The sequence below is a fragment of the Monoraphidium neglectum genome (genome assembly GCF_000611645.1).
Source record: "Monoraphidium neglectum strain SAG 48.87 unplaced genomic scaffold scaffold01481, whole genome shotgun sequence".
In the NCBI taxonomy this organism is placed as follows: domain Eukaryota; kingdom Viridiplantae; phylum Chlorophyta; class Chlorophyceae; order Sphaeropleales; family Selenastraceae; genus Monoraphidium; species Monoraphidium neglectum.
The window spans coordinates 2,909-14,328 of record NW_014012147.1 but is presented as its reverse complement, the minus strand read 5'-3'; the positions used below and the strand labels follow the sequence as shown (position 1 = coordinate 14,328).

The following is an 11,420-nucleotide window of genomic DNA, read 5'->3' as shown; positions in this document are numbered from 1 at the left end:
CCCCCACCTGGCTCCTGCAGCCAGTCTGGCACCAACAGCATGTTGGCCTCCTCCCCCTCCACGCTCTTGTGCCAGTCGTTGTCCACCAGCACGCACCGCGCCAGGTCTAGGCCGTGGTGCGCCAGCGGCTTGACGGTCGACCACTCCTTGCCGTCGGGGCGCTCGCGCCAGCGGGGGTCCGGGGTGCAGTGGTCGCGGTGCATGATCACCTCAAACAGGGGGGCGTCCGGGACTGGAGATGTACAAAGGGGAAGGATTGCGTGCAGAAAGTTGGCAGCACATACATGGCGGAAGGGTTTTCTGATGGCATATGCCCAGGAAATATCCCGCGTGGCGCTGTGTGCCCGCTCGCCCGCCCACCCACTCACTCACCCACACCCAAGATACCCTCAAGTGAACCAGGACCACAACACAGACTCGGGGCCAGCATCCCAACCAGGATTGCAGGCGCTCGTGAGACTCAGCTACCATAAAGCCAGCGGCAACGCCCCTGCTATGCCTCGCCCCGCCCCACCCTACCCCGCCCGGCCACACAGCGCAGCGCCCGCTCACCCTCCACGCCCTGCTGCCTCATGGCCAGCAGCTCCGAGCGCACCAGCCCCAGCGCGCGGTTGACGGTGCGCAGTGTCGCGCTGGAGTAGATGCCCAGGCGGAAGTGCTGGCGCAGCGCCAGCAGGCGCTCAATGTGGGGCCGCACCACGTGGTCGCGGCGGATGTAGCGGCCCTCCTCGCGCGGCGGGGTGTGGTCCGTGAGCACGCCTGGGCGGGATAACGAGGTGGAGGGGGCGCGGTGACCAAGCCGCTTGCGTGTAAGCGGGATGGGTCGACGGAAACGAGCGCAGGTGCTTTCGCCAACCAGCACAAGCCTTGTGAACATGGGGGGCATCTCCTGCTTGCGGCACGCACTGCCACCAGCGCACCGTTCAGGTCAAACAGCAGCAGGATACGGTCGTCAAGCTCGCCGCCGTGGTGCTGGTGGTGGTGATGGTGCTGCTGCTGCTGCTGCTGCTGCTGCTGCTGCTGCTGCTGCTGCTGGTGGTGGTGGCTGTCATGCTGCGGCGCCGGCTGCGCCGGCTCACGATGCTGCAGAGCGAGCGCCACTTTCGACGGCCGCTCGCCAGGGGCTCCACCAGCGTGATCGTAGGATTCATGGTGCTCTCTTTCATGTTCTTCATCCATCTGTTGCGCGCATCAGGGCCACCCAGGCAGATGCGGGTGTGGCACCAGCTGCACCGGCCTGCTGCTTTCCCCGAGAGTTCGTCCGAGGGAGCAGACCCTTGCACGCGAGATGATCAAAGCGACATATCAACCCTTTCTGCTTCCTTCCAGCCGCCTACCGCGTCGTCGTCAGCCAGGTGGAGCTGAAGGTCCTCCTCCTCGGCTCCACTGCCAAAGCTACCTTCTCTGTCGGCGCCCTTTACGTGATCACTCACCATGCGCGATGTTACAAGCTGCGAACGAGCAGCTATACATTGCCTGACAAGGCCTCCGATACACAACGGCACCTGTTGTTGACTGTCAGGCACTTACTATAATTCTATAAACTTATGTGAGAAGTATAATTCGTATCCATGCCCCCCCATGCGAGTATCACACTGCTGGGAGCGAAGACTGAAGGACGCGTTGACTGCCCTCACCCACGCTCCCACGTGCGCTACAGTAAGCAAGTAAATCTTGCTTGACAACCTCAAACCGATGACAAACTTGTCAGTACACGGCGCTGTTGTAGGATAAGGTGTCTCCCTCTCCGGTGCTCCCTCGCCTGGAGCAACAATGAGGCAGGGGCCAATGGCTGCCACGCGAAGGCACGTGGTGACGAGTATAGACAATGGGGTGCTTCTGGCGCGGGCGGCACCCGCTGGGCAAGTCGGGTTCGGGATCACATGGCGGGCAAGAGTAGGCGCAACTCGCGCCAGGGAAATGGCGTGTACACAGATAACATGTAGCCTATCTAGGCGCGCGGACGACGTGCAAGCAGGTGCGACTCAGCACCGGGCGCGCCGATCAAGGGCTCGGCTGTGCTTGTGTCGTGCTCCTGCTGCACTGGGGCAGCTGAGCTTGGGGCCGCAGGCAGCGACCCCTCGGCACACATGCAACACGGTGCAGTGACCAAGCTGCCCAAGCCAGCGCCGCGCAGCACGCTGCGCATGGGCCTTCCCAGCAAAGGGCGCATGGCGGAAGACACCATGCAGCTGCTCAAGGTTGGGGGGCGGATGCACCCTGCTATTGTGGGCACGGGCTTGGATTGCCGCTGTGGATGGAGGGTATGCGTGGTTATGCTTGCGTTGGTGATACAGCCGGTGCAGTTGGGGCACGGCTGGCCTGGACAAAACAAGGTAGTCACACCAACTATATGTGTCGGTAGGTGTCCTGTACCTTGTACAAGGCATGCGTGTGCCGGCCCGCGTTGGTATGGTCCGCAGGACTCTGCTCTGTCGGTGTACAAGCCCAACTCGAGGCAGTACGTGGCGTCCATCCCACAGGTAGGTGATGTGTAATACAGTGGTGACCATGGCATCAGAGGTCACCGCTTGTCGCAGGCCCCTCGCTGCGAGCACAAGGCACCAACCCCGCAGCGCTCATCCGCGCGTCCCGGGATGCAGCTTCGGCCGCCCAATTTTTTTCAGCGGCAAAGTTCGAACACCCCACCTGCCCAGTTGCTCTTACACCTTTGCTGCGCCAGATCCCCGGGCTTGAGGTGTGGTTCCAGCGCGCCAGCGACGTCGTGCGCAAGCTGCGGCTAGGGGACATCGACCTCGGCATCGTGGGCACAGACATGTACGAGGTGGGCGTCCACCTACTGTCCCTGCATACCACAGTAGTCAAGACACATATGCTGCTTCATGAGGGCGCGACGAGTCGAGGGGTGCCAACAGTTATGCATGGGCATGTGCTTCGCAAGCGCATGGTTTGGGGGATGACCGTCTGCAACTAGCAGGTTGGCGGTGCAGACTGTGAATGCAGCCACCCCTGGCGCCGCGCCTCGTAGCCCCGGACTCTTCTCTGGCCCTCGCAGCCATGCCCTTCACCCCAGACCTGCCTGGCAACCTGCAGCCCAACCCACATCCCATGCCTGCGGCTACGGCACCTTGCACTCTCCAAGTGCAGCCGGCTTGCCCGGCCACCCCAGTCACATTCATTGTCTCAGCCACCCCTCAACTCCACGCATCCAGGAGCTGGGGGAGGGTGACTCAGACCTGGTGGTGGTGCACGAGGCCCTCAACTTTGGACACTGCCACCTGGCCCTCGGGGTGCCCATGTTCGGGCGGTTCGAGCGCGTGGACACTCTGCAGCAGCTGCGGGACATGGGCTGGAGCGAGGAGCAGCCCCTGAGGGTGGTCACAGGTGCGCTCAAATCTGCGTAGGCGCGAGCAGGCGGGCGTGCACTGTGTTTTGGTGCTGATTGACGGAACGCACTGTCCGCCTGTGGTGGGATCCATGCAGCTGTACAGAGCAGAGCCTCCGTCGACACCCTATACTGCGCCGCAGGCTACACGTCCATTGCCCGCCGCTTTTTTGCCGCCGCTGGCTTTGAGCACGTGGCGCTGCTGGCGGCGGATGGCGCGCTGGAGGCGGCGCCGGCCATGGGCACCGCCGACATCATTCTCGACCTGGTGTCAACAGGCGCGGCTGTGGCTTGTCGATGGGCGCGTGGTCAGGCCACTTGAGGGCAGACAGAGGCGTTTAGGCAGGTTTTCAAGGGCACATGGTCTCACGATTGGGTGTGTGCACCGTTATCGCCCCAACGCCTTCCTGTTGAAATGCCTGCCCTGCCGTCTGCTCCCTACTCCGCCCCTTGTCTTGCTCAACCCTTTGCACCAGGTGTGACCCTCAAGGAGAACAATCTGAAAGAGATAGAAGGCGGACACATCCTAGAATCACAGGCGCGCGGGGCTCATCAGCACCAAATCAACTCTGGGAATCCTCAAATCAACACAGTATCCACTTCCTGTCAACCCTTTGCGCCTTAGTGCGTTCGGAATCCGCCGTTCCTCAAGCATGTAACCCTCAACCTAACCTCCTGCCATCGCCACCACGTGCAGGGCGTGCTTGTTGCCAACCGCCGGTCGCTGTTGGAGCGGCCGGGGCTGTTGGGCATCACCAGGGAGCTGCTGGAGCGATTCGACGCGCACCTCAAGGCCGCGCAATTCTACTCTGGTGGGGCTATGACTGCTTGAGTCGGCTGTTGCATGCGGAGACTAAGCCAAGGGCGTGAATGGATTGGATGCTCCAACGGGGAAATGAGCCAGAGGCAGGCACGCGTCCACCAGAGAGAAACCAACGCTGGGCGCAACTGTGGAAGTGACAGGTGCCGCTGGCATGGCCAGGCATTACGATGACCCCAACGCAGCACCGGCCCAGGGGGCGGGGAATGACTGGGATGGTCACCGGTAAACCGCTTCTGCCATGTGTGGCGCATGCCTGTGCCATCTCCTACCTGTACCTCTTCAGTCACCGCCAACATGCGCGGCGAGACCCCGGAGGCGGTTTCCACCCTGCTGCTGCAGGACGACGGCCTGCAAGGCCTGCAGGTGAGAGCAGCCCTGGTGCTGTGAGTGACGGGGGAGGAGGGGCGTCACCGGTGGATAGGCGCACGTGGCAGGCCGCTCAGTAGCTGCGCTGCGCAGCCCTGCAGCGCGAGTTGCTTGGCAGTCAACGTGTCTGACCCCTCCCTTACGTAGCATCGACGCATCAACCACCAACCCTGTGCCTTCTGCCTTGCCACACTTCTGCTGCGCCCTCACCACCGCAGGGCCCAACCGTGAGCCCAGTGTACACGATCACAGGGGACGATGCACGCGCGGAGCAGCGCGGCTTCTTCGCATGCGTCATCTGCGTGCCCAAGAAGAAGCTTTACTCATCAGTCAAGGTCCTGCAAAAGGTGGGCGCATATTGGGTGTTCAAGGGCTCGGGAACTGCGCACACGTGAGCACCTTGCAGTGCCGGTGGCACGCACGGCGGCGCTAGACCCATCACGCCTCGCCATCAGCACGACGCCCTTCAGGCAGCACCATTCAGCACAGACACCCAGCCCCCCGACCACACACAGCCACCCTTTCCCCAGACAAACACAACCCAGCGTGTGTGCAAGCGCGCGCACCATACTCACATCCAACAAGCTTGCTTATGCGAGCATGTCCTGTCGGCGTGCCAACTTCGAATCTCACTGAGTCCCCACCTTCATCACCCTCTGCCCCTTCCACCCTACAACCACAGCTTGGCGGCAGCGGGGTGCTGGTGCAGCCGATGACATACATATTTGACGAGGAGCCGGAGAGGTGGCAGCGCCTGCTTGCCACCCTGGAGATCGATGAAGACACGGCAGGGCTCATTAACGGCGGCCACGGCGCTCCTGCGTCCAACGGCACGCGGTGACCAGGGCTGCGTCCCGCACTGCACAAATGCACAGCCCGCAGTACAAGGTTCGAATCTGGGCGTAGTGTGTTTGGCGCCTCAGCCGTGCGGAATGCATGGACGCATCCACCGGCAGCGCGCCGCTGGACTGTTCCGATATGGTTGACTCGCACGCATGTCCAGGGAATGTTGCGGCTGCATCAGCTGCCTGGACATGAGGATAGCTGTGCGGCCCCATAGCGCTACTAAACACTCAAGGTACCTTTGATTTGCCTGTGCCATGTCCATGCAATCCCCTCGCTTCCTTTGGACGCGGGTCACCAAGCTCGTTCTCAGGTTACTTCCGTCCCCGCTTCATGCGGCAGCCTCCGGATCTGTAGCATGGATTGCGATCAAGTACACACTGCTGGATTCAATCACATGTAATATTTGAGCCGGCTGTGCACGTCCAGTGATCTACACAAAGTCTTCCAGCAATCTGATACATGCCTCGCAGCCTGAAATATCAGCCAATTTAGAGTGCAGAGAAGGAGAACAATCCATGCTTTTACCCGGGCCGCTCGCTCTAGTGGGCGTAGTTGCCGGGATCAGCTGGGCTCGGCGCCACGTTGCTGGGCTCCGCAACTGCAGCCATCCGCAGCGCGCCTTCCGCCGCCGTCTGCTCGACAACAGCGACGCGCCCTTCCTACACCATGGCAACGACGACGCCGCCGTTGCGGCCGGGGTAGAGCAGCGGCATCCGCATGCAGACGCGATTGAGCGGCTATTAGAAGACCTCCCGCTTCCCTCCGCCGCGCGGCGCGGCGCGCCGCCCCCTCTGCCGGCCCCGCCCATGGAGGACTGCCCTCTAGTCTGGGTGGCAGACAAGCAGGCGCTGCAGGAAATGGTGCGCCACCTCAGCGCCGAGCCGCGGTTCGCTTTGGACGTCGAGCACAGCCCCAGGGCGTACCACGGCATCACATGCCTCATCCAAATTTCCACGGGTGCGCAGGGCCGGGTCGGCGTGCGGCAGGCAGAAATAGGCCAGGTTACGAGGGAGGCCTGCCTGGGCATGGCTCAGCGGTTGATGCGGCTGCCGGTGATTGTGAAAGGGCGCGTTTGGGGGGGGGGGCTGTCGGAGGTGTTGGGCAGGGCCTGCATTTTAGAACGGGACCGTCGTCCAGACCGGCATCGCGCATCGTGCACGCATGATGCATGCATGCGCACATGCGTGCAATGGCACGCCACCATCCGTTTGCATGCGAGAGTCGCTCACCCAACCCTCAAGGAGCTATTCTCCCGCTGTCAACAAAAGAACGATGACCCCGAACCATCAGCTCACAAACACACATCTGCGTGGCGCTCAACCACTGCCGCACCACCCCACAGGCGCAGTGGATTATCTTGTCGACGCCCTGGCGCTGCATGACTCACTGGGGCAGCTGCTGGGCCCGCTGCTGGCGGACCCCCGCGTGCTCAAGGTGATGCACGGCTGCGCCAACGACATCTCGTGGCTGCAGCAGCTGGGGTGCTACCTGGTCAACGTTTTCGACACCGAGAAGGCCGCGCAGGTGGGGGTTGAGCGTGGTGTTGCGCAGTGATTGGTGCCGTGACGTATGAGCCTGATGTGCCCTCAACCACAGCGTGGTGCTATGCATGCGGTGTGGGTGGGTGGTTGGGTGTGATGGCAGGGAACCAGGTGTGGGACCGTGTTAGAGGACGGCGCCGTGCGTGGTGGGAGCGCTTCAGAACATTCTCACTGTGCTGCTGCTGGCGGCGGCTGCCCTCAGCAACACTGCTGTAGCCCTGTGCCCCAGGCGCTGCTGGGTGATTGCCTGGCAGCCTGTTCCGTGTTGAGTCCACGCCAACGCCGCATATATTGTATGCATGACACATGACCCCACTTGATGCAGGTTCTCGGCAAGGAGGAGCGCAACCTGGCCTGCCTCCTGCGGCAGTTCTGCGGAGTGGTCCAGGACAAGCGCTACCAGTCCGCGGACTGGCGCACGCGCCCGCTACCTGTGCAGCTTCTCGCCTACGCGCGGGGCGACGTGCACTGGCTGCTGCACCTCGCAGACTGCCTGGTGCTGCGGCTGGTGGCCGACGGCGCCACCGCGGGGGCGGCTGCAGCGGCCGGCAAGGAGCGGGTGCGCGGCCAGAACCGTCGCTACAAGCGGCGGGAGGCAGCTGCGGCGGCGGCAGCGGCCGCTGCGGCAGCTGTCACGACCTCCGCCTGGCAGGACGCGGGGCTGAGCCAGGCTGGGGCTGAGTTTTTTGCCGAGGCTCAGGATCACTTGCGACAGGAGAGCAGTGTTGATGATTCGAGTGGGGTGGAGCACGAACAGCAGGGTGTGCTAAGTGAGCAGGAGCAGGAGCAGGAGCAGAAGCAGAATGGTAGCCCCTCCGCACAAGCAGGGGCGGTCCTGGCTGCGTTGGCTGGAGGGGCCGGGGGCGTGGCTGCACCCCTGCCTTCATCTGCAGCCGCAGGTGCCGGCGCGCCCATAGCGTCAGAGGCTGCGCGGCCGCTGGACGCAGCAGCGGCAGCGGCCGAGCCGCCGGCAGAGGTGGTGCACGTCCAGGGACACCAGGAGGTATCTGCAAAGGCATACCCACTGCTGGCGTCCGCCATGCGCAAGAGCCAGGCCATGACCCAGCGCCTCTGGCAGAAGACGCCCTCCGCCATCGCCGTCCGCAACGCGGCGAGCGCGGTGCTGCGGCGCTACTGGCAGCAGCTGCAGATGCAGCAGCGCCTGCTCGACGGCGCCGCGCCCGCTTCTGCCCCAGCGCCCGCGTCGGGCCTTCCGACGCCGCCGGCGACCGCCACGCTGCCGCCGCCGCCGCCGCCGCCGTCGCCGCTGCCGGACGAGCCCGCGGACGCGCCCACCGCGCTCGGCGCCGTGCGCCTGCCCGCCCGCCCGGCAGGCGAACCTGCCGCGCTGCAGGCCGCGGCATGGCAGGTGGACGGCGACGCGCAGGTCCTGGCTGTGAGGGACGCGGTGTACGCGCTGTGCGCGTGGCGTGACAGGGCGGCGCGACACGAGGACGAGGGGCCGCAGTTTGTGCTGCTTGACGCTGCGCTGCTGGATCTCGCGCGGTCGCCCCCGCCAGACCGCCGCTCGCTGCTGCGCCGCGCCGCCGCGCACGCCGCGACGCAGTCGCTCGCGGCGGCCGCGCAGTCGCCGCTCTGCGCGCAGCGCTACGAGGCCTCGCGGGCGCTGCGGCGCGGCGCGGGCCGCGTGCTGGCGCTGCTGCGGGACGCGCGCGAGGGGAAGCTTCCCGCCCCGGAGGCCCACGGGGACCCGCTGCTCGGCGCCGCGACCGGCGGCCACGCGGGCCGCGGCGGCGGTGCGGCCGGGCGCGCAGCGCTGCAGGGGCCGGCGGCGAAGGCGGCGGCTGACGAGGCGCGGGCAGCAAAGCGGGTGGAGCGGATGATCAACAAATTCAGTGTGAAGAGCCAGGTGTACGAAAACTGCCGGATGCTGAGTCAGAGCGGGGAGCTGCTCTGTTACTGCGACACCAAGGTAGAGGGGGGGCATCCACCTTTGAGAGGGTGCTCATGTGATTGGTCGCGCTTGGCGCGCGGGCGCTGCGGCTCCCTGCTTGTCAGCTGGCTGCTGCCTGGCGGCACTGACTGGCGGCCTGGGACCTGGGTGCGGCAGAGAGGCAGCGCAGGCCTCCATTTGCTAGTAGGCTTCACCGCTCACCGCCCTTCTCTTTCTGCCCTTTCTTTCTTTCTACAACGCCCGCCCCCACCCAACCCAACGACGTCAGAAGCTGCAGTGGTACCTGGAGAAGGGCATTGCGGAGAAGGTGCGGCGGGGGGAAGCTGCCGAGCAGGACCAAACGCTCGGTCGGCTGCAGGGTTGCCCGCAGGATCGCGCTGAACCTGCCCTTAAGGGCAGTTCGCGGCGCAACTGCATGCATGGCGGGATGGTGGGGGTTGGAAGGCGGGCAGCAGACCATGCAGGCTGCAGAACCTAGTTTGGAATGATTCCGTACTCACGGCTTCACCGGGATGCCTTGAGTGCAGGCTCAAGGGGAGCCAGCCGCCCCCCCACCCCACGTGGCTCGCGTTCCCTCCTCCCCCTGCGTCCCCTGACACCCATCCCCGCAGGTGTGCGCCGACCCCCCCACCATCCGTCTGCTGTTTGAGCACACTACCACGGACCAGGACAGGGGCGCTGACGCCTTCTACACGGCCTCGCGCGAGAACCGCTGCGTGGTGTGCGGGGAGGGCGGCCACTACCTCAGGTGAGGGTACGTGTGTGTGTATGTGGGGGGGAGAAGGGGGGCAAGGTGAGCGGCTTCCCACCCAACCTGGCTAAGAGGGGGTCTAGATGTACATGGGGGAGGGGAGGAAGGGCGGGGTAGGAGAGGGGGCGGTGGTTGAATCGGGTGTGATGTTACGAGTTACCTGACTACTGGGGCCTTTGGTGGGGTTGGGGCGGCTGAGCGGTCGCCTGTGTATGCCCTGGCCACCAGGGGCTGCTGGGTTCACGTGGCGGCTGAGCCACTGCAGTTGCTGCCACGGGTTTTTTTGTGCAAGGCGCTCGTTGAGGTGGCAGCAGCAGCAAGGACAAAGTGACTGGTCAGCACATGCATGGGTCAAGCAGCACGACCGCACGGCACATCGACCTGCCTGCCGCGCACATTCGCCCTGCCTGAGCGGCAACACCCCTTGCTTCCCCCATCGCCCGCATCAGGTACCGCATCGTGCCGCAGTGCTACCGCCGCAACATGCCGGCCACGCTCAAGGCCCACCGCTCCCACGACGTGAGGGCGCCCCACCTCCCGCCCGCTGCATCTTGTTGCCAGCTTGTTGCTGAATGTGTGGCGGCCCGGCCTGGCAACGTATACAGCCAGGCTGCTGCGCTGTTTGTCACTCCGGCAGACACACCGCGCGAGTGTCTGCCACCGCTGCTGCTCATGCTCCCGCCGCGACCTCCTCCGATTGATTACTGGAGTTCTTTTCCGACTGCACGACCCTCACCTGACCTTACCATCTTGCCCCCCCCCCCAAAAAAAAAACAAAACAGATCGTGCTGCTTTGTGTGTTCTGCCACCAGGCCGCCCACAAATCCGCGGACCAGGTCAAGCGCGCCCTGGCCAGGGAGTTTGGGGTGCCCCTGCACCCGGCCCTGGTGCTCACACAGGACGGCGGCGGCGGCGAGGGTGTCGGAGGCCTGGGCGTCGGCGGCTTTGCAGAAGGCGGCAGTGGCGGCAGTGGGGGCGGCGGCCGGCCGGCTGGCGCGGCGCTGGCGGCGGCGCGGCGTGAGGCGCTGGCGCGCAACGCGCGTCACGCGGCGATTGCGCTGCACAGCGGTGGCGACAAGATACCAGAGGCCAGGTGGGGCGGGGTTGTGTGTGGCTTTGTGTGGCGGACACTTGTCTAGTGTGAGTGTGTGTGTGTGTGTGTACGTGCGCGCGTGCGTGCGTGTGTGTCGTTCATGTTGCATATGTGGTGCGTCTGTGGGGTGAGTGATGCAGGGTGTGGCTTTGGGATGCCCCACACCTATATTGTAGGCCAGGCAGTCGACAAGGGCCAGCTTCGGGTGGTGGCGGCCTCCAGCCCTTCGCGGCCCTCCCCCCCTTCAATTTGCTGTCACATCCTCTTACTGCGTGCGACACACACGCAAGCACGCACGCACAGCACACACACACACACACACATACACACACATAGCACATGCGCAGTAACGGCTTATGTGAACACACACACCCACACACGTATGCATACACTCCAAATCTCTTTCACAGACATGCACCCGCACCCGTACACGCACGCCCCCCCCCTCACCCCAGGCGCCGGATGCTGGAGGGCTGGGTGAAAGCCTACCTGGGGCGCGCCCCCGCGGAGGAGCCCCCTGGTCTGCGGCCGGGGGATCTGGAGGCAGGCATACTGGCCGGCCTGAGCGGGCGCCAGCGGGAAAAGACCATCAGGAAGCTTCGGCTGAAGCTGCCGGTTGCGGCGGAAGACGCAGGGGCGGAGGGCGGCGGCGATATGGGGCTAGCGGCGAGCGGCGACGAGCGGCGCGTGGCGGGGGCGTTTCCGTCTACAGCAGCGGAGGAGGGGGTGGGGGTGGGGT

The 11,420-nt window shown here is 64.7% G+C and overlaps 3 protein-coding genes across 3 annotated transcripts in view; 2 read left to right on the top strand and 1 right to left on the bottom strand.

The window, feature by feature from the left end:
- Window positions 1-493: 493 nt before the first annotated feature.
- MNEG_8030 (hypothetical protein) lies at window positions 494-1,179 on the bottom strand (the record flags this gene model as incomplete). The annotated part of the gene is made up of 2 exons (XM_014043500.1): window positions 494-759; window positions 921-1,179. 2 exons carry the CDS (start codon window positions 1,177-1,179, stop codon window positions 494-496), a joined length of 525 nt encoding a protein of 174 aa, XP_013898954.1.
- Window positions 1,180-2,090: 911 nt separating this feature from the next.
- On the top strand, window positions 2,091-5,376 carry MNEG_8029 (ATP phosphoribosyltransferase; the record flags this gene model as incomplete). Its single annotated transcript, XM_014043499.1, has 9 exons — window positions 2,091-2,201; window positions 2,424-2,483; window positions 2,684-2,785; window positions 3,174-3,345; window positions 3,490-3,614; window positions 4,044-4,158; window positions 4,453-4,532; window positions 4,754-4,882; window positions 5,218-5,376. The coding sequence occupies 9 exons, from the start codon at window positions 2,091-2,093 to the stop codon at window positions 5,374-5,376; spliced, it is 1,053 nt and encodes a 350-aa protein (XP_013898953.1).
- Window positions 5,377-6,187: 811 nt separating this feature from the next.
- The window catches only part of MNEG_8028 (hypothetical protein), a gene marked incomplete at both ends in the record, with an annotated part of 6,551 nt that continues 1,318 nt past the window's right edge, over window positions 6,188-11,420 (top strand). Inside the window, 8 exons of the mRNA XM_014043498.1 lie at window positions 6,188-6,338; window positions 6,724-6,905; window positions 7,248-8,855; window positions 9,106-9,144; window positions 9,449-9,585; window positions 10,038-10,107; window positions 10,371-10,681; window positions 11,137-11,201. Of these exons, the coding sequence (XP_013898952.1) occupies window positions 6,188-6,338; window positions 6,724-6,905; window positions 7,248-8,855; window positions 9,106-9,144; window positions 9,449-9,585; window positions 10,038-10,107; window positions 10,371-10,681; window positions 11,137-11,201 (2,563 nt within the window). The remainder of the gene's footprint in view (window positions 6,339-6,723; window positions 6,906-7,247; window positions 8,856-9,105; window positions 9,145-9,448; window positions 9,586-10,037; window positions 10,108-10,370; window positions 10,682-11,136; window positions 11,202-11,420) is intronic.